The sequence below is a fragment of the Oryctolagus cuniculus genome, chromosome 11 (genome assembly GCF_964237555.1).
Source record: "Oryctolagus cuniculus chromosome 11, mOryCun1.1, whole genome shotgun sequence".
Taxonomy (NCBI): Eukaryota; Metazoa; Chordata; class Mammalia; order Lagomorpha; family Leporidae; genus Oryctolagus; species Oryctolagus cuniculus.
The window spans coordinates 67,289,851-67,311,202 of NC_091442.1; the positions used below are offsets into that span (position 1 = coordinate 67,289,851).

Consider the following 21,352-nt stretch of genomic DNA (forward strand, 5'->3'; position numbering starts at 1 on the left):
GTTCATGAAAATGTGTATTATGAATAAAATTAGGCATGAATTTCTAAAATTTTTGCACCAAAAATGTAGTTCCAATTTCCACAAACTGTTTAAAGTATCTTCCCATGTATATATAAAGAGATTTTATTATAAGGAATGGAATCGCTTTGATTATGGAGGCCAACAAGTCTCAAGATCTGAGGCTGGGAAACTGGAGACCCACAGTGTAGTTTTAGTCCGAATGCTGGCAGATTCAAGACCCAGGAGGAACTGCTTCAGTTTGAGATGGCAGGCAGAAGGAGTTCACCACTCACAAGAAGGTGTATTCAGGTCTTCAGCTTGATGGCATGAGGCCCGTTCACATGCAGGCCCACCCATTTACTCAGTCTACTCATGTTAAGGGCAATTTCTTGGCCCCATATCCCACTCAAAAGGGTAGAATCAATCACATCTCTTAACTTGCAGTGTTTTATACTGAGAAACAAGTCTCTAGAATTAAGTAACTACCACTTTGGAAAAGCCTTGGGTATGCAGAATTTCTCAAGGGGTTGGTGGTAAAAAAATAAACAAACAAAAAAACCCTTGAAACATCGAGTACAAACAGATGAACATATTTTTATGCTTACTATGTAATGTCATGGAAATTAGCATTTTCCACTGAAAAACTGTCCTCTTATAATTTGAAAATTATTTATTGAATAGGCCCTTATTTATTTTTATTGAAAGGCAAAAGCACTTTGGCAAAATCATAAACATACAAATCTTTTGTATAATATAGAAAAATACATAAACGTTAAAAACCAGTTTTGAATTACTTTGCTTTTGACTAAAGGTCACTTACTGAAAATGATCAGTTATTCTTCATATTTGGTTATCTAAAGTTTCATTAATGCATGGCTTTTTTCACTTATTGGGAGTACTAAAGAATTTAATGAGCTAATACAACTCAAAACATGCTTTCAATTATTAAGCATAATATAAGTGAAAGCTGTTACTCTACTATTAGCAGAATGATAGAACCTCTTACCTCAATTCAGGAGAGCTGTACCAATGTACATGCTCATCCTCAGTTTATGAGTTAATGCTTTGTCAAATACTGGACAGCATAAGACAGGCAATAGCTCTCAGAACTCAAGCCTGCAAACATCCAAGAAACTAGATAAATTTAAATGCTCAAACTTTGGAAATCAAAGATATTCAACAGTCTAGAGTCAAGTGGATTTTGTACTAGTTATATGAGTATTTGGCTATTGAACTAAATCTTAACTCAAATGATGTAATATTTTTTGTAAGGTAGGACTCTCCAAAAATATAAAACTGCCTTTTTAATGTTGTAAATTTATACTTTTAAAAAAAACTTTTATTTATATAGAAAGAACATACTTCACGTATCTCATAGATACAATTCTAAGAAAATAACCATAATCCCTCCCTTTCTCCTTCCCTCAATTCCCCCTCTTCCTCCCTTTATTTCTCCTAGTTTTTACAATAACATATTTTCAATTTACTTTATAATCACAGGCTTAATGCACCTAACCATAAAGCTCAACATTATATTCCACAAATAACAAATAAAAAGTAATTGATTTAGAAGGACAGGTTGTCCTATTCTTGTATAATACCAAAGTGAATATTCTTTTTTTTATTTATTTATTTATTTATTTATTTATTGACAGGCAGAGTGGACATTGAGAGAGACAGAGAGAAAGGTCTTCCTTTACCGTTGGTTCACCCTCCAATGGCCGCTGCGGCCGGCGCACCACGCTGATCCGAAGGCAGGAGCCAGGTGCTTCTCCTGGTCTCCCATGGGGTGCAGGGCCCAAGCACTTGGGCCATCCTCCACTGCACTCCCTGGCCATAGCAGAGAGCTGGCCTGGAAGAGGGGCAACTGGGACAGAATCCAGCGCCCCGACTGGGACTAGAACCCGGTGTGCTGGCGCAGCAAGGCAGAGGATTAGCCTAGTGAGCCGCGGCGCTGGCCGGAAAGTGAATATTATTATATAATACAGAAGTGAAATAATATACACAAATGAGGATATTTCTAAAAGTTCATGGAAATAAAATTAAAAGATAACTTTATTTTGGTGCAAAAAATTGAAATCTATGCATGGTTTTTTTTCATAATGTACATTTCTCATGAACTTTTTAAAAAAATTTGTTATTTGAAAGAGTTAGAGAGAGAGAGGGAGAGACAGAGTGAGAGAGAGAGATCTTCCATCTGCTGGAAGCCAGAATCCAGGAGCTGCTTCTGGGTCTCCCATGTGGACAGCAGGGTCCAAGCACTTGGGCTATCTTCTGCTGCTTTTCCCAGGCCATTTGCAGGGACTGGATTGGAAATAGAGCAGCCAGGACTTTAACCGGTGCCCACATGGGATGCCAGTATTGCAGGCAGTGGATTTACTCACTATGACATGTCAGCTACTAAACGAACTTCTGGAAGTTCTTATATACATACGTCTTGGCATCTGACTCCAGGATTCAAACCTAAGCTCTGCATGTGACTAAAATGTGACCTGGGGCAAGTTTCTTAATCTCTCTCTGTGCCTTGATCTTCTCATATGTTTTAATAGTACATTCAGTACATAGAATTGGTTCAAATATTAAATCAGAAAATCCATATAAAATTTAGTAGAGCTGATATCACACAGTAAATGTCCAATAAATTTCAGTTCATAGAAATCATCTGAAATTTAACCATTTTGGACTACTCTTTCAGGCAAACCAACCTAATATTTACTGAAGTTAGGCTATTTTAACCTTTAAAAATGTACTCTTTTGAGCCTTTAAACTTATGCTACATGTATGCAATAAAATATCTAAATAATAAAAATTAAGAAGACTCAGGAAAATCTTGATTTCAAAGAGTTTAAATTAGAGTTTCATCCTGGATTCTGGAGTTGGACAACCTGAGTGTAAATCCTGGTTCCACTACTTCTTAGTGATAGCTGTGTGATCTTGGGTAAGTTACTTTACCTTTTTGTGACTCAGTTGCCTCTTTTATAAAATCGAAATACAGGTAATGCTTATCTAATAGTGTTACTGTTAGCAATGAAAAGTGAGTAGCACAATGTTTGGCAGTTAGAAAACAGTTAATAATTGTTAGCTAATTTCTTCTATCTTTGCCTCCTCTTCCTCATGGCCCATTCCTCCTCCTCCTTTTTTTTTTTTTTTTTTTTTTTTTAGATTTTATTTATTTATTTGAGAGGTAGAGTAACAGACAGTGAGAGGGAGAGACAGAAAGATCTTCCATCAACTGGCTCACTCCCCAAATGGCTGCAATGGCTGGAGCTGGGCAGATCCAAAGCCAGGAGCCTGGAGCTTCTTCCACGTCTCCCATGTGGATGAAGGGGCCCAAGCACTTGGGCCATCTTCCACTGCTTTCCCAGGCCACAGCATAGAGTTGGATTGGAAGAGGAGCAGCCAGGACTAAAACTGGTGCCCTTATGGGATGCGGCACTGCAGGCAGAGGACGAACCTAGTGCACCACAGCGCCAGCCCCTCTCCTTCTTCAGTTTATTGCACAAAGTTTATAGACCAGAAGATAGTTCCTAAATTCTTTAAGGTAATTTCTACTTCTAGCAATGAAATATTTTTCCATCTGAATATAATAGCAAAATGCCAGTCAATACCACCTGTAACAATTTTATGATAAGTATTCAGGAGTCAAGAGTGAAGAATTGCAAAGCTGTTTGTGTGCTTTAGCTGAAGAAATTGGGGAAATTTGGCATAGAGAAAAGATGACTTGAAGAGAATGGGAGCTGGCCGCAAATGCTGGTTGCAAGCTGGTTTCCAATCAGAAAGGAGTTAGAATACTCTCCCACTGGCTCTAGAACACAAACAGAAAACCAAGGCCAAGAATTATAGATGTGACTAGATACCCCAACAGAGGCTTGAGATTTAGGACTCAGCTTTGCCACTGGTGGTCTATGGCATGCCTTGACATGCATGAGATCCAGGGTACCTGCTAACAGGGAATTTGTTTATGCAACCTCCTGGGAAATAAGGTAGGGGAGGTACAGGTGCACATTTGTACTGAAAGATTCTAAGGCATGGCCCTAAGGACCAGGCATGACTTCTATGCGGACATCAGCTGTTGGAACTTGATATTGATACTAGTGTCTTCAGTTGGGATCAGGGTCTTAAGCCATATTATTTTAGGTACCAAGTAATAAAGTTCAATGTCAAACTGAGAAAGAGGTGGACTCCCCATTTCTGCCAGAACACCAAGCTACCCTGAAGCCCTAAGGTCTATGGAGAAAACATTTCAGCCTGGCTCCTTGGGTGCTTACAGGTTAAGAAGTATGGGAATATTGTCTTTAGTCCTGAAGAAGCAGCCTTGTCACCATGGTACCATTGTAACAGCACAAGTCAGATATGTCCATCTGGGATGGCATGTGTGGAGCTCTTCTAATTACACACAGAATTAGCTGGTCTTGGCCAGGGAGGAGTAGGAGCACACGAATCAGGGGCCCTACATGAACAATAGAGGGGATAAACCGGCAAACTTTAGGGTGCAAATGCAAGGTAGGGCTCTCAAAATGTAAGCCTGATAGAGTTTAGGAATATTTAGGCAATACTAGAAAGGCAGATATTGACTCTTTATGAAGAATTAAGTTCTATGATTAACATGATCAAAAATATTTTTAAAAGTATGCCTTAATTAGCTCCCTGTCATTAAGTGTGTTCATTTCCACTTGCCATTAATTAATCTACAGATGAATATGACAAATGTTACTATATCACCAGTGACAGAGCAAGTCATTTCTCCCAATGGAAACATCCAGAACATTTCAGAGGCTGAGAAACTACTTTAGAGAAAGGTTAGGCTCGTTGAGCTGAGTGAGCTCTGGAATCTCTTCCAACTACTATTCTGTGTCTTCTAAAGATATAAATAGAGAAGCAGGCATTTAACCTAGCAGTTGGGTATTGGCGTCCCACATCTGGGTATCTGGATTTGATTCCTGGTTCCGGGTCCTGATTCCAGCTTCCTGCTAATGTAGATCCTCAAGGTACTAGTGATGGCTCAAGTGATTGAGTTTCTGTCACCACATGGAAGACCTGGATAACATTCATGTCTCTCAACCCTGGCCTGACACCACACCACTGTGGGTGTTTTGGAAGTGAACCAACTGATGGGAAAGTTCTCTCTCTCTCTCTCTCTCTCTATCTCCAATGAAATAATAAAAAAAAAAAGATACAACCAGAGAAGGCAAATTAGAAATTGTATAGATATGGAAAGAGAACCCAAAACTTGATTCATGCTTCAATGTGAGCAATCATTTAAAATTAAGATAGATATCATCAGTGTGAAATAATTCACTCTTTTAGTTAGGAGGAGTTCTCAAACATAATGATTTTTAATGCTATTGGTGGCACTGAATTGAGAAAATTTATTTTTCAACTTAGTGAATATTTTAACGATGTAGTGAAATGAGTGACAAAAAGATCACAATACCCCACAAATGGGTCTCTGTTAGAGCACACTTGCAGGCTTACAAAAGATGTTGTGGTTAAAAATTCCACAAAGATATAACTTTTACATTGCCCTCTGCTGGCTGTTGCTATAAGTGACAGTAATATAACTATAATCTCAAATCCTGGGCAAGTTCTAACTGGGAATAGCAATACTGATTGAACCTTCAATTGGTAGAAATCAAATGGCTTAACTAAGTATTCAAAAGCCAAATATGAAAGCAATTCTACAAGATGTGTGGGGATCTATCTGGCTATTGCCTCAAGCAGAAGATGTTCTAATGGACGTGCCTTCAGATGTGAATTCCCTCCCTACCCTGCATGCAGGGTACATTCATGACTGCTACTGAATTAGCCCTTGGGACAAGGTGGCCTAACCAGCTATTTAATAATAAGTTTGTTCAGGCCAATCGGTTTTGGCATTAAGTAGAACCTCAATAAATATTTATTGAGTTGAGATCAAAAGAAAGGGGAAAGGAAGGATAAGAAGAAGGCATCAGTCTTCAAAACCACTATTTCTGTTATCCACTTCATGTATTATCTTCTGAATCAAAATTTTTCAGCTGCCTACTAGACTTGGCCATCTCAATACTCAGTAGAAAATACATATCCAGCAATTTTCAAGTGAACCCTATTGTCTTGGCACCCCAAATTATTTTGCTCTTGCTCCTGTAACTAATTTCTAAGGCATCACTATCCATCCAACACAGTCCATCACACAGTCACCCTATATTTCCTCATCTTTAGTATCACTCATATTCAATAAGCCCTGTCAATTACTAAGAGTAATTATACTCCTAGATTCTGACTCTCTCTCTCTCTCTCTCCACTGTCTGCCTTATAGTGGAGCCCTTCATTCCTTTTGCGGTGTCTGAAATAATTTCCTAATTGAACCTTGTCCTTAGGCATCATATCAGCTACCATGATCTGTTACCAAAGTCATGTCTCATACAAATATAATTACCTATTTCTAAACATTATGTGACTCCCATTATCTGTAAGATAAAGTCAACTATGGAATATAGAAGTTATAATCCTTCTCAAGTTTATTTTTGTTAGATACATATTTTTCAGTTCTGTTCCATAAGCCCAACAGTTATAACTGTCATTTTCCAAATACACAAATAATTCTCAATTCTGTGTCCCTTCTTATGAGTTATACCTAGAAAATCTACCTCAATCCAATTCAATCTGCCTACTAAGAGTCTTTCACAATCCTGGGTGATATCTTCTCTAGCATTTAAACTTTGCAAATTTACCTATACAATGGCAAAATACTCTGGCATTATGCCCCTGGGGCACTTTTCTTTGGTCAGTTATGAGGTCCCTAACTATTCCACATAGCTCTGTGCAAAATAGGCAGAGGTGCCCTTTTGGACAGAGGCAGGTCTGTATCAAGGCATAAGACTTCAAGCGATGTACGAACTGGTTTCAACTCCAACTTGCCCCTTTCATCAGATTCCCATGTGTAATGAAAAGCCTTGTCCATGGTGGCCCTGGGAACTTGTCACCATTATGCCTGCCCTATTAATGCCACAGTCTTCTTGCCTAGCTGGTGACTTTCTGCAGAAAGTCAGATGGATGAAAAACTGTATTTTCAGGATATAGCACATACTAAGCATTAATAAAGGTTCTTTGTTAGTGTTCAGAATGAGGAAATACTCCAAGAGCTATTCTTGTTAGGAACGGGAAAATATTCCATTTATCACAAGATATCTGAGGAAGATCTCTGGGGCATGAAACCTGTGCCAATGTGTTCTGAGCTGTGTGGTCCTGAGCAAGGAAATTAATTTCCTAATGTCTGAGTATGATGGAGGTAGTAGTGATGGCTCAAGTGATTGAGTTTCTGTCACCCACGTGGAAGACCTGGATAATGGCATGTCTCTCAACCACACTGTGGGCGTTTTAGAAGTGAACCAACTGATGGGAGAGTTCTCTCTCTCTCTTTCTCTTTTTTTTTGACAGGCAGAGTGGACAGTGAGAGAGAGAGAGACAGAGAGAAAGGTCTTCCTTTTGCCGTTGGTTCGCCCTCCAATGGCCGCCACGGCAGGCGCACTGCACTGATCCGAAGCCAGGAGCCAGGTGCTTCTCCTGGTCTCCTATGCGGGTGCAGGGCCCAAGCACTTGGGCCATCCTCCACTGCACTCCCGGGCCACAGCAGAGAGCTGGACTGGAAGAGGAGCAACTGGGAAAGAATCCAGCACCCTAACTGGGACTAGAACCCGGTGTGCCGGCGCCACTAGGTGGAGGATTAGCCTATTGAGCCGTGGCGCCGGCCTCTTTCTCTTTCCAATAAAAATTGTGGATAAGAATAGTACTGACCTCAAGGTTGTTACGATTCAATGCGGGGTGATCTATAAAGTGCTTAGAAGAATGGCCAGCCCAGGCATGCACAATTAATTATTGACTATTATTAGAACATAGGATAAATAAAGGAGGATTCTGTGGTGGATGTTTTTAAGTTTTGCAACCAACAGGGTAATTTTCAAGAAAAGAATCTTTGTGCCTATATTAATTAGCTTTTTGTTACCATAATAAAATACCTGAAACAAGCTACTTAGGAAGAAAAGAGGTTTATTTTGAAATCTCATGGTTTTGAAGGTTCACAGTTCAAGATTTAAATGGCCCCATTGGTTCTGCCTCTGGTAATAGTGTTCTTACTAGGAGCTTACTGAGGTAGCACAGAGCATCACATAACAAGGATGGAACCCATATGTCTGTATATGTCTCTCCTTAAAGAACCATTATAACTTGACCCTGTGGCTCCACCCTAACAGACAAATATAATCCAATCATGCTCCCTTCCCCAAGACTCCACCTTCAAACACTATACCTGGATTAAGTCACTACCCTCTCAGTACCATTAACACAAGTATTTGGGGACCATGCCCTTAACACATGGGCTCTATGGTGACACTCAATGTCCTCATTAATATCCAAACCATAGTTATGCCTTGATTTTAAAAACCTAGAGACAGATACTGAATTTTGTACAAAGATGCTACCATTAATGTTGAATGACTGAAAATGTTTCACTTTACAGACAGAATCAGGATATTTTACAATTTGGAAGGAGTTTGGAGGGATTTCAAACTGCTTTTCATATAGATAGAAGCACTAGAGCCCAAAAGAGTTAAGTGATCTTTCCATGAACTCTGGTGTTTCTCTCTCTTACCTTGACCAAATGTCTGGTGTCAAGTCCTAATCGTCCTCATTCACAACCCCCAATATGCTTCCTTAATGTTCCATGGAATGCACTTTTACAATTCAGTTGCCTCTGTCCATGACAGCCCTTCTTTCCCTGTCTCAGCTGATTAAACTGCTTCATAAACATCCTTCATGCTCCAGCTCCATTGTTACACAGCTCCCCAGGTGTAGCCTTCTCCCTCAGCCCAAATAAGCTGCTTCTACCTCTGTGTCCTCTGTGTCCTTACCTCAATTCAGCACTTATCAAAGCAAGGGTTCTGGATTCTAACTGCCTGGGTTTGAATCCCAGATCTGTAGCTTACTGGCTATGAGATCTTCACCCCTCCATGCCTCAGCTGCCTTTTTGTCAAATGGGAATCATAATGGGATCTATCTCATTTATTCATCCACTCAACAAATAGCTGTCAATCACCTGTTATGCGCCAGGTTCTATTCCAAGACCTGGAGATATTTGGTAACAGAACAAGGTCCCTGCTCTCATAAGCTTACATTAAATGGAAGAGTCAAAGAATTAGAACCAAATACAATCAAGTTTTATCATTATTCAAAATGCCATGAAGAAGTAGACATCAGAGACAGACATGCATAGTGCTGAAAGGGGTGGAGGCTGTTTTACAAAAGGGAGTCAGGGACAGTCTCTCAGAGGAATTGACAATTGATCAGAGACAGGAAGAAGTAAGAAAGCCACGCAGATATCTGAAGGAAGTGCATTCTGGGCAGAGGGAATTTCATTTGCAAAGGCCCTGAGGCAGGAAAGGTGAGGTTGAAGGTGGGGTTCAGAAAGGTTAGTTGCCAAGTTAGTGAAACAGAGTGGAGGAAATGAGGCATTCCTTATTCCTAGCACCCAGATGTTCCAATTTTTATCTCCCAAGTCTTTTTTCCAGTGTATTTCTCCCTCCTTTTCACCCCTGGCCTCCCCTCTCATTGTCCTAGATTCCTTTCCTTGTAGCTGAACTCCCCTGAGAGCCACCTCACAAGCTGCTGAGATGATCTAAGCAGATAACTACTGTCCTTTGCTTTGCACTCTTTTAGCAACTAACCCACCACTGCCTACAGTGTAAGTCCCAGATGACTTAACATGATGAACACAGCCATCTAGGACCCTGGCCACAGCTCTGCTTCTTACTTTGTGCTTTAACACTCCAACCATACAAAAGTACCAGTTCCCTCAGGTAACTGTATTTCTGATCTTGATGCCTTGCCTCAATGTTTCCTTTCCCTATAAGCTATCCCATCATCTGCAGTTTTGCCTAACTAATTCAATAGTCAGACTCAGCTCTGGAGTTACTTCTCCATGCTTTCATCATAGCCTGTGAATACCTCAATATATCAATGAAAGCACTTCCCAGGAATTATTACGATGATCTGTTTGTATTTCTGTCTCTCCAGGCAGCTTCTAATTTCTCAAAGGTAGGAAATTAGCTCTTTTTCAATTTAAAAAAATATCTGAATGGGGGTGGGGGAAGAAAGAGACAGAGAGAGAAACAGAGACAGAGAGAGCTAAAGCAAGAGCAAACAAGAGAGAAAGAGTGTACTTCCATCATTCCCTAAATGTCCAAAACAGCCACAGAGAGGACAGGCTGGAGCTGGGGACTCAGTCTGGGTCTCTTTTATGGGTGGCAGGGACTCAGCTACTTGAAACATCACCTGCTGCCCTCCAGAGTGTGCATTAGCAGGGAGCTGTGATCAGGAGCTGGAGCCAAGAATGAAATCCAGGCACTTGGATGGGGGACGTGAGTGTGTTAACCACTAGGCTAAGCACCTGCCTATGGAATTGGTTCTGAATCATGTTTTACACCCAGGGCATAATTTGAGTGCCGGCCAAAATCAAGTAAGTGCAGACTATGTTCATTTTCTTTCCCATTTGCCAGCTTAAGAACTTGCCCTCCAAATTGTGCCTTTGTTCCAGACCCACAACGCACATAATAGCTGCTCTGTGTGACTTTATTCAGGTAAGTGGGTTTCAAAAGATGCATGGCAATTTCTGATTCTGGCAGTTTCCAAGATTCTTTCATAAAATTCAAAATGAAGATAATAAAGTGTACAGCTGAGAAGAATAATATCTATATGTCTAGCTGAGAAGAACGGGAGAAAGGAATTGTTGTATCACTTCAGAATTTCAACTAATAACTTTTTTTAAATTTTTTTTTATTTTTTGACAGGCAGAGTGGATAGTGAGAGAGAGAGACAGAGAGAAAGGTCTTCCTTTGCCGTTGGTTCACCCTCCAATGGCCGCCACGGCCGGCGCGCTGATCCGGTGGCAGGAGCCAGGAGCCAGGTGCTTTTCCTGGTCTCCCATGGGGTGCAGGGCCCAAGCACCTGGGCCATCCTCCACTGCACTCCCTGGCCACAGCAGAGAGCTGGCCTGGAAGAGGGGCAATTGGGACAGAATCCGGTGCCCCAACCAGGACTAGAACCCGGTGTGCCGGCGCCGCTAGGCGGAGGATTAGCCTAGTGAGCCGCGGCGCTGGCTTCAACTAATAACTTTTAAAAGAAAATAAAAAAAACTTTAAGTAGATTTATTTTAAATAAATCTATTTTCAGTGCTCAACCTTTCATTCTTTAAACTGAACGGTCTCCTGTCAAACTTCATTTCTATAATTTTATTGTAATTTCTTGATACTTAAAAAGTAGTATAAAAGTTGAGAATAGATGCTGCCAATTCTTTTTTGAATTAACATATTATTTTTCTTCCATAAGCTCCCTTTAATGGTATACTCAAAGTTCAAGATTCTTAAGAAAGTAAATTGCTGTAGAAGCTCTATACACTCACAAAAAAGCTATTTTTCATAGTTTATATCACATACACACAAATCAACCTGGAGCTGAGACTACCCACTACAAACTCTTCCAAAGAGTTTAGTAAGAAAAAGAGCTAAACAAGGGTTATGGAAAAGCCATCTTCCACCCAATACATAACCAAAGATCTACTGGATACTTCCCTGAGGCAGACCTGCAAGATGTTGAGTCCTTCCACTCCCTCTCAGGGAAGAGAGAAACCTCCCTGAGCTGTTTCTACTCCTCTTCCCCCAGCCCTTTGTGTTATCTCACCCTGACCTCCCTTCACTGGGTTTCCCTTACCTCTCAGATGAAACACTGGACCTTCACAGTCATCTAGAACATGCCTTTCCCTTCCAGACTTCCCCGTATTTGAACATCCTGAGCTCTTCACTTAGAAGATTATTTTCTTCCTTGCTGGTCCAACTCATCCTTTGGGGATCAATGCACACAACACCCTCTCAGTGAGCTCAGTGAAGGGCTCCAAGCCCCATTCCTCTCCCAGGCATGAAAAAGAGTGGTTTCTTTTGTGTAGTCAACCCTGTTCTTTTTTTCTTGAAATTTTATTTATTTGAAAAGCAGAGAGACAGGCATAGATTTTTCATCTACTGATTCACTCCTCAAATGCCCACAACAGCAGGGCTGGGCCAGGCAGGAGCCAGGAGCCAAGAACTCAATCCAGGTCTCCCATGTACATGGGTGGGAACCAAGTACTTAAGACACTCTATGGTGTGCATTAGCAGAAAGCTGGAGTTGAGAATGGAGCCAGGACCAGACCTGGGCACTCCAGTATGAAATGAGGGCATCCCGAGTGGCATCTACACCATTGTGCCAAATGCTCACACTTCCTAACCTCATTTGGATGAGTGTGATGAATATTTGTTTCCTAGTCTATAAGCCTCCTAAGAGCAGCTACTAGATTTATTCTTCTCTATGCCCTGTGCATCTCTGTTAGTTAATTTGAGTATTTTGAGTCAGAGGTAAAGACCGCACAGGTGAACAAACCTTCCCCCTAAATCCACAGTAATATAACCAAATTTACTCCTGTGTAACGTTAGCAAGTTTGCTGAATTACTGCAGTAAAGGAAGCCCTAACCTGACCAGACCTCCTTCTATGATCTGGCAGTAGGATGAAGGACATTTTCACTAACGTATTAAACCTCCAAGTTTTCTCCTCCCAATACCTGTCTTATTTATCAAGAACAATTAAATAAAATGAGTTTCATCTGAAATAAAATGGTTTATTGAACCTCATATCTTTCTGCTTCACCACAGTCTAAAAGACTTTAATTTGTGCATCAGGTTAAACTGGGGAATAAACAGTGAGGACCCGGGGGAGGGGCTTGTTTACGTGCTTTTACACCACATGGAAGGAAGACAGCAGAGTTTACATTCATGCCATGTAAGTCGCTAGAGAGCCAGATGTGGCTTACAAGGTACCTTGTAACTCATCTCCTCTAAGCAATAAAGCAACTTCCCCCTCCTCCATTTTTCTTCTGGCAAAAGTTTGAAAAACTTGCTGCTGTTTTCTATCAGCAGATCCAACAGATGGCTGGCACATGCCTACTTTGCTAAACAAAATGGGCTCTCTGCAGAATTTACTCTTTGATCCCTAGGGGCATGTCCACAGCAGCACAACGCAAAACACCACGGCATAGCAGAATCTCAACATGAAAAGTTTAAAGCTGTGCTTTTGATAGGAGTAACTCCTTTAAAAATTCATGCCCAGATTATGTAAACATATTCACATTCCCACTTTGAAACCAAGGAAAATGAAGTACCTCCTCCATTTGGTGACCTAAAACCACTGCTAAGGTATGACGGCCAACCCCAGGAATACAGAAGTATAAAAACCACTTGGGCTATAATGACCAAAACAATCATAACTCCACTAGGAAAATATGTGGACAGTATACTCTAAGGGATTTAAGTAATAATAATAAACGTTACCATAACGTCAGGGTTCGAGGGAAGTGTTTAAGGGTGTTTGGCAGTTCCTTTGAAGATGAAGGGGAAGTACTTGAATTAAAAGTTGCCTACTATTGTTTTTCTTTGATTTTTGTCAAAGGAAGAAAGGAAGGGAAAGAATATTTTAATATAGGTCTCTTTAACTCAATCAGTCCAATGGGAAACTTGAGACCACAAAGTATAGCCAGATTTAATGGAACCAATGTTACATCATATCAAACACTACACTGAAAAAACAAGCTATCTGGGACTTTAGGGGACATTTTAATGATGGAATAGGATTAGCCAGTGGATTTTACAGAAACATGTCAGTAGTTGATTCTGTTTTTCAAAATTTGGAAAAATGTGAGTCACTTGTCAGAGAAATGGCCTGTTTCTTATTTCCCTTTTATCCCAATGGTACTTCCCTCACTTTAAAGCTGAATTTGGGTGGTAGGGACTGGAATCATTCACAAAGGGACCCCATCCAAGCAAAGTTCTGAAGCTTTCCTGACACTTGTTTTTTTTTTGTTTGTTTGTTTGTTTTAGTTATTATTCCTGGCAGTTTTTAATCATTCAAGATCATTTTTTTTAAATTCAGAGAGAACTAATAAGTGTCATGAACTAACTTATAATTTTTTTTATGAACTAACTTATAATTAACCTTATATGTTGGAAAATATTCCACTGGATACATCGTATTTTAAGTATATCTAATATTTTCTATTTTTAATGTTTAAATATAAAACCAAAGGCACATATTTCCACAGCTTAACCCAATAAAGTCAATTCTTCTAGAGTGTATGAAGGTACTTCAAAACATCTGTGGAAAATGCCATTAAAAGATAAATTTATTTTGGTGCATTAAATTCATGCATTTTTTTTCATAATATACATCTTCCATGAACTTTGTGAAGGCTCTTCAGATCAATAACATCATACATTTCCAAAGTAACAAACAAAATTCTCCTCTTCCTTTTCTGTTTCCACAGTAACACTCTAAAGTTTTGTATTCAAACATTTAAACATTGAGAAAATGAAGCTACACCACTGACTTCTAGTGGCTGTAAAAGTTCTGCACACTACACATGCTCTGAGACCTGGAACTGTCAGTACAGAGGGCTACAGTCTGCTTAGTAATTCATGTGGTGCATTTGATGTTAGCCCTGGTTAATTATCTTCACCCAGTGAATTTCTACTCCATAGAACCAATTTCACCTAAACCATTGCCATCCATCTCAGAAATCCAGGTCACAAGGAGCTGAGGAAACTAGTACAGATAGCTTAGCATAAATCCATCACTACTACTCAAAAAGACAATCTATCAATGAAATACTAGAGTTATAGTCTTTAACATATGCAGGTGACAGAACATTTTATAGTTATCAAGATCAAGTCTGTATGATCATTACAAATAAAGGCCTATTTTTGAGCTACTACATTAAATAACATATTTTAGCCTTATACCAAACTGATTAATATGGAAATCTGCAGTGGTGTCCTAATGTTAGAATTCAGAGTTGTCTAACAAAAATTCTCATTAGAGTTTTACTTGAAAGCCATTTGGGTTAGAAAGCATTATTTTCCAAATAAAATGTTTAATTACAGCCTAATTTAGAAGACCAAAAATGGTTGCTCATGGCTCCTGCCAGTCTAGATTTAGGTTAAAGAATAAGGTGTACTTCACCAAAACATATCAACTATTAAAAAGCTATACAAAATCATAAAGGATATATTTCCCCTTAATTGCTAAAAACCACTGTAAGCCTAAGCCTCTTTGGTAGAAATTCTTCTGTCATTTAAAAGCCTTGAGAAGATGCACAACAGAAAATGAGTATTTTAAATGTGAGAGAAAATAGTAGCAAGGTTACTCATGGAAAATAAGAATTGTGTAGGGAAAGAGAACGTTCAGGTAAAACAATTCCAGGCAAGAAAGTCTTTTAAAACAGATTTTTGGGCACTATAAAAGAAACTTGTATAAGCACCAGTGAATTCTTAGCTACGGTCACTCATGAAGACCATTTGTTTATCACTTTGTTGAGTGATTTGTAGTGTGAAAATGATAACAACGACAAACATAAAGTGTTCCTAATAACAGATCATACAATCTTAAACTCATACAACTTTTATATACACATTTAATGTAAAATAATTTTTAAAATTGTAAATTATACACATTTATTGTGGAAAAACCAAAATGTAATCAATGACAAAATAAGCAATGTCTACACTTTGGCGAATCAGACAATTCCTCCATGTCTGCCAATTATTTTGTAATGTAATCAAATGGACTATACTGTGTTGTAGACTACTTGATTTGTCATCTGTGGCCTCACATAGATGTCTGGCATATCCTTTTTTTTTTTTTTTTTTTTTTGACAGGCAGAGTGGACAGGAGAGAGAGAGACAGAGAGAAAGGTCTTCCTTTTTGCCGTTGGTTCACCCTCCAATGGTCGCCGCGGCTGGCGCGCTGCGGCTGGCGCACCGTGCTGATCCGATGGCAGGAGCCAGGTGCTTCTCCTGGTCTCCCATGGGGTGCAGGACCCAAGCACTTGGGCCATCCTCCACTGCACTCCCGGGCCACAGCAGAGAGCTGGCCTGGAAGAGGGGCAACCGGGAAAGAATCCGGCGCCCCGACCGGGACTAGAACCCGGTGTGCCGGCGCCACTAGGTGGAGGATTAGCCTATTGAGCCGCGGCGCCGGCCGGCATATCCTTTTTATTACTTCATTTCATTCTTACAATATCACTAGACCTCTAGGTTGTATCCATGTTTTTACTTTTAAAAACTGCACGGTAAGGAACATCAGTGGGCCTAAATTTTTATTCTTGTCCATGGTCATTTCCTTATTATGACTCTCTGGAAGTAAAATCTCCTAGTCATAGGATCCATACCAAGCTGCCCTGCAAAAAGGCTGGTATGCACATCAGCAGCCTATGAGCATGCACAATCCTCCACATAATAAAAGCACTCTTAAAAGACTTGAGCCAGGGTGGGCATTGAATACGAGAGCTGTGTCCTATATCAGAGTATCTGGGTTCCAATCACAACTCCAGGTCCTGACTTCAGCTTCCTGCCAATGTAGACCTTAGGAGGCAGCAGATGATGCCTCAAGTAATTAGGCCATTGCCACTGGAATGAATTACCAGTTACTGGCTTTGACCTGGCCATCATGGGTATTTGGGGACTGAACTAGCAAATGGGAGCTTTCTTTCTCTTTTCTGTCTCTTAACTTAAACTAACATATATATGTCACTAACTTGATGTAGGGGAAATGACTCTCACTGTAATTGTTATTTGTTATTTAAAATAGAATATAAGGATTATTTTTAATGATCTCAAGAACACTTTGGGATCCTGAATTAGTAATTTATTCGAAGTTGATAACTCTTTCCTGCTTCAATCCTAAAGTATTTTAACTTCATCCACGTGATGCCAAAATGCTTAAAGTTTCATTAATCAGCAATATGCTTTAATAATGTTATTGGAACACCTAAATATTTTATACCAAATGAATGAAATAATTAAATGGTGGAATGAATTTTTTATTTTCAATATAAATGTTTTGATGTGGTTTGGTTTTAGCCATAGATGCTTTCAAAAATGCTTAATTGCTATGGAGATAATTATTTTTCCCATCTTCAAAATGTCCATGCATTTCAAATATTTTGGAGTTAGAATCACATAAATTCAGTGAGTAAAATGAGTCACATTTAAAAAATATCTGAAAACATCCTGCGATTCAGCACATGTAGAGTTTCCTTCTTTATCACTCTTTTTCCTAAGAAAGACAGCAGATTTCATGTGGTTACCTGTGGGGACCTATCCAGGGCAGACCGAGCACAGACAGCAAAGTCATTTAACTGAAGTGCTTAGCATTGTCTGGCATCCGGGATAATCCTCGTGGTGACAAAAAGATGCTGGAAGCTTCATCTTCATGTCAGTTCTGTTATCTTCCCTCATCTCCTACAAGACAAATCCTTGAGGCTGCTTGACATGTCAACCTGTTTTGTATTAAAAAATATGCCAATATTTGCAAATATGCTCTATGCTATAAAAAAGAGGATATAACATGGAATAGAAGCCTTTGCTTCAAATTCAATTCATCAGAAGACAAACCCATATGCAAAAAAGAGAGAAGCAAAAGGAATAACAGAGTTATCTACATTCTCTGCTCCTCCTACAGTTACCAAACTCTTTCATCTTGGGGAAAGAGGTGCAATTCAAGATAACTTCTGATGGTTCTTAAGTATCTGTAAAAGTATAAGTCTAAATATGTCTTTCTAAAAATTCAGAATTTACATTGTGTTCATCTGAGTGGTCAACCACAAGTAAATAGATTTGGGTGAAAAAAAAAAGGAACAATGAAAGCCTATTTGTTGATTTATTACTAACTTTAGAATATTCCAGATTTAATTATCCATAAAGTATCAGTAAAGAGAGAATTACAGAGTGAAAAGGAATAATCTTCCTATAGAGCCACAGTGGTTTCAGTGGACTTGTCTGAATGGGGTGTTAGAATAGATGAGCTTCCTGAAGGGAGGAGAGAACTTCCACTTTGACTACGACCTTGTCTAAATATGATCAGAGTTGGTGAACTCAAAAGGCTTCCATAGCCTTGGCGACTCATGACAAGAGCGCAGGGTGATTACTGATGCCATAAACAAGAGTGTCAATTTGTTAAGTCAACAACAGGAGTCACTGTGCACTTACTCCTCATGTAGGATCTCTGTCCTTAATGTGCTGTACATTGTGATTTAATGCTATAACTAGTACTCAAACAGTATTTTTCACTTTGTGTTTCTATGTGGGTGCAAACTGTTGAAATCTTAACTTAATATATGCTAAACTGATCTTCTGTATATAAAGAGAATTGAAAATGAATCTTGATGTGAATGGAAGGGGGGAGGGAGAGGGAAAGGGGAGGGCTGCGGGTGGGAGGGAAGTTATGGGGGGGGGAAGCCATTGTAATCCATAAGCTGTACTTTGGAAATTTATATTCATTAAATAAAAGTTAAAAAAAAAAAAGAATAGATGAGCTTCCTATCATGAACCTCCCTGTACTCAAAATGTCATTTCCTTCCCTCTCTCCCTCCCTCCCTCTCTCCCTCTCTCTCTCTTCTTCCTTCCCATAGTCATAGAGAGGTCTAGATTTGATCTATTTCAGAAGAAAGAAAGAAAACAGAAGAAACCTGAGGGGAAAAAAGACAGCCCTAAATAGTCATGCTCACACAATAACAGGTAATTAGAGGGAAACAAAGTGGTCTCTCAATTTAAAATAGTTACTTTTTATGAAGTGTTTTGTGGATCTCATTTTTCTTGAAATAGCCATTTAAGCAATTTTGGACTAAGAAAGACCTGAAAGTATGATTTTAATTATAATTACAATGATTTTCACAGCAGACACATTTTACCACCTAATGAGCAAAAGAATTTACTACTTACCATTTGTCCTCTCTAGAAAATTCTCCAACTGCATGGAAGTTAAACTCTCATAAGCATTTTATTCCCCTTTTCTTTTCAAAATTAGAGACCATTAATATAATGCTGGGTATGTACAAAACAGAAAGATGCTAATGTGCTAAGGAATAAAAGGAACACTTTTTCAAAACACAGATTGCAGTTCTTTTTTCCCATATTAAAGTATTTAAAATGGTAACTTTAAAAGTCACTATGCTGTAATGTTTTACAACATTCTTACATGACACCTTTTGATTCTATGAATTGCTACCAGAAATGTATAACATTCAAATTCTAATGAATAACATTGAACATACCAACTTTTCAAAATGTACAACGTCAAAAATACTTTTAGACTTTAAAATGTATTGTGAAGTGCAGATAATGTACATGCGATGGGGGGGGGAAGAATCTTTTAAGTGTTATGTTAAATTTTTATGTCAATGATCACTGAAACACAGTTCTGTTCATATTTGAGGTCTATATATAAAATATTTCTAGCAACCTCATGACACTGAAGTTTATTAAAACAGTGAGCTTGGGCACATAGCTTATCATTTTCTTTTCAGTCTTTATGTGTGACAACTTTAAACAAATGGGAATTAATCTTCTATTTGCTTTGGCAATCATAAAAGATACTCCTAAAAATTGTAAAATGTTCCAGAGTATATTATTTCTGCCTGCCAAGAGGCAGTGGCAATGTTAAGGGGTAATTTCCTCACCCTTTCTGGTTATCAGAACTTACCTGCCCAGCAGCTTGCCAGGTGAAATTCATGGAGTGAATATTGACAGGAATAGCCGGCATTCTCTGCTGTGCTTTTCTGAAATCATGTGTAAAGGGGGCCATTTTCCCCTCTGAAACGATCAGAATATCTTCTTCAAATCCTGTTTTTTAAATAATAAATAAAAGCTATCAAACCAAGCAGACTTGAAAGAACCCAAATCAGAAGTTTCATGCAAAGAGATAACCAAAGAATCAGTATGGGCCATTGCTTTTCACCAGAGCACCTGCCTTTGGTATCAACAACGTCACTGGGATTAATTTTCCCCTGTAGATTATAAAAACGATGCTGAGCGACACATGCTTTCAGGAAAAGGGAATAGATGTGGAGTTAACTGATGCAAACAAACGCTGGGTGCGCCCCAACATGTAGGTCTGTGAAGATCAGCAACGGCATGATCAAAACACACAATCAGGTTGGGATTCTTGGGAGAGGAGCGTATGAGCTTTCAGGTGGAAAATACGCGAGACTAATTAAAGGGGGCGCGATCTGCGGTCTTCCTTGGAAATTAAGTTTGAAAACATTCCAGAGGCAGGTAGCCCACCTTCTTAAACGGGAATTGTGGAGAGCGCGAGGGCCCAGGCAGGGGATGGTGCTGGAAGCGGGGGCTTACCTATGAGCACTCTCGCCTGGTGGGCATCGATCCACAGGTACAGGCTCTCCTCCTGTGGCTGCCCGGTCTCTGCCCGCAGCGCCAGCAGGCACGGGAGGATGCTCCAGAGCCGGAACGCGGCGGCAGAGAAGGGGCTTCTCCCGGCCATGCTGCTCGGCACCTCCTGGCTGGTGGTGAAACTCTCGCCGCACCGCCCCAACCTGCGGCCGTTAAGTTCTCGGCTCGGCTTCAGCTGCCTCAGCCCGAGCTGTTCGCACTTAGACGGCTGGACTTGTAGCCTCCCAGCTCCAGTGCGGGGGAGCCTGGGCGAGCGGGAGAGGAGGGTGGAGGGACGGAGGGGGTGAGGGGGACGGCAGAGACGTAAGCCTGGGCAAGCCGAGGATGCCAGCACGCCGAGGGTCAATGCAGTCAGGGAGGCAGAGCGGGAAAGGCTGGCACCGGCGAGGTGCGAGCAAGGATTGGGGCGGGCGAGGCGGAGCTGGCCGCCGCTTGGGGGCGCTGTGGGGGCGCGTGGGGCGGGGCCGCGGGGCACCCGGGTGTCCGCGCTGAGCCTGCCGAGCACCGGGTGGAGCGCGCGCCAAAAGGGGGCGTACTCGGTGAAGGGCGCTCGAAGGGACCCCTGAGGTGAACGGAGGACGCGGGGCGTGACGGAGCGCTAATGGTGGTGATAATGACGACGACGATGATGGTGATGACTCCCATTCCCAGCCAGGTGCTAACGGAAGGCGCACGTTCCTCTTCCTCTCCCTTTCCGCCTCCATCATTCCTCTATCTGCCAGCTCCTAAATTCTCTGTTCCTTGCTGCGCTGTTTTGCGCCTCCCCATCTGGTTAAAATCCGAAACCGGTGGTGCCGATTCCAGGCGCTCGGCTTAACTCAAAGTGCTCAGGGCGTTCATTCTGCACCTGCCGACCTCCTACAGTGGGGAAGTCATTCTGGCTCCCAGTAACCCGGCAGGAGAGGGATCAGTTCCTTGGGCCCAGATGGCAGCTCTCTGTCCCCACCATGTGGCAGGGCTGCTCTAAAGTTTGAACATCTTCAGGTTTGCTGCTGTTTTAAAAGTTGGAGGCTGGAAAGTAGTGACTGAAATCACAGGCTCTGGCCCTGTCTGTGGG

The 21,352-nt window shown here is 40.7% G+C and overlaps 1 protein-coding gene across 2 annotated transcripts in view; it reads right to left on the minus strand.

Moving 5' to 3' along the window:
• The window catches only part of WIF1 (WNT inhibitory factor 1), an 85,413-nt gene extending 64,715 nt beyond the window's left edge, over positions 1-20,698 (minus strand). For both annotated transcript variants that reach the window (XM_070052575.1, XM_008256742.4), the window contains exons 1-2: positions 20,239-20,698; positions 19,589-19,728 (exon numbers count right to left, since the gene is read on the minus strand). In XM_070052575.1, the coding sequence (XP_069908676.1) occupies positions 19,589-19,728; positions 20,239-20,386 (288 nt within the window). In that variant the 5' untranslated portion in view covers positions 20,387-20,698. The remainder of the gene's footprint in view (positions 1-19,588; positions 19,729-20,238) is intronic.
• Positions 20,699-21,352: the final 654 nt, after the last annotated feature.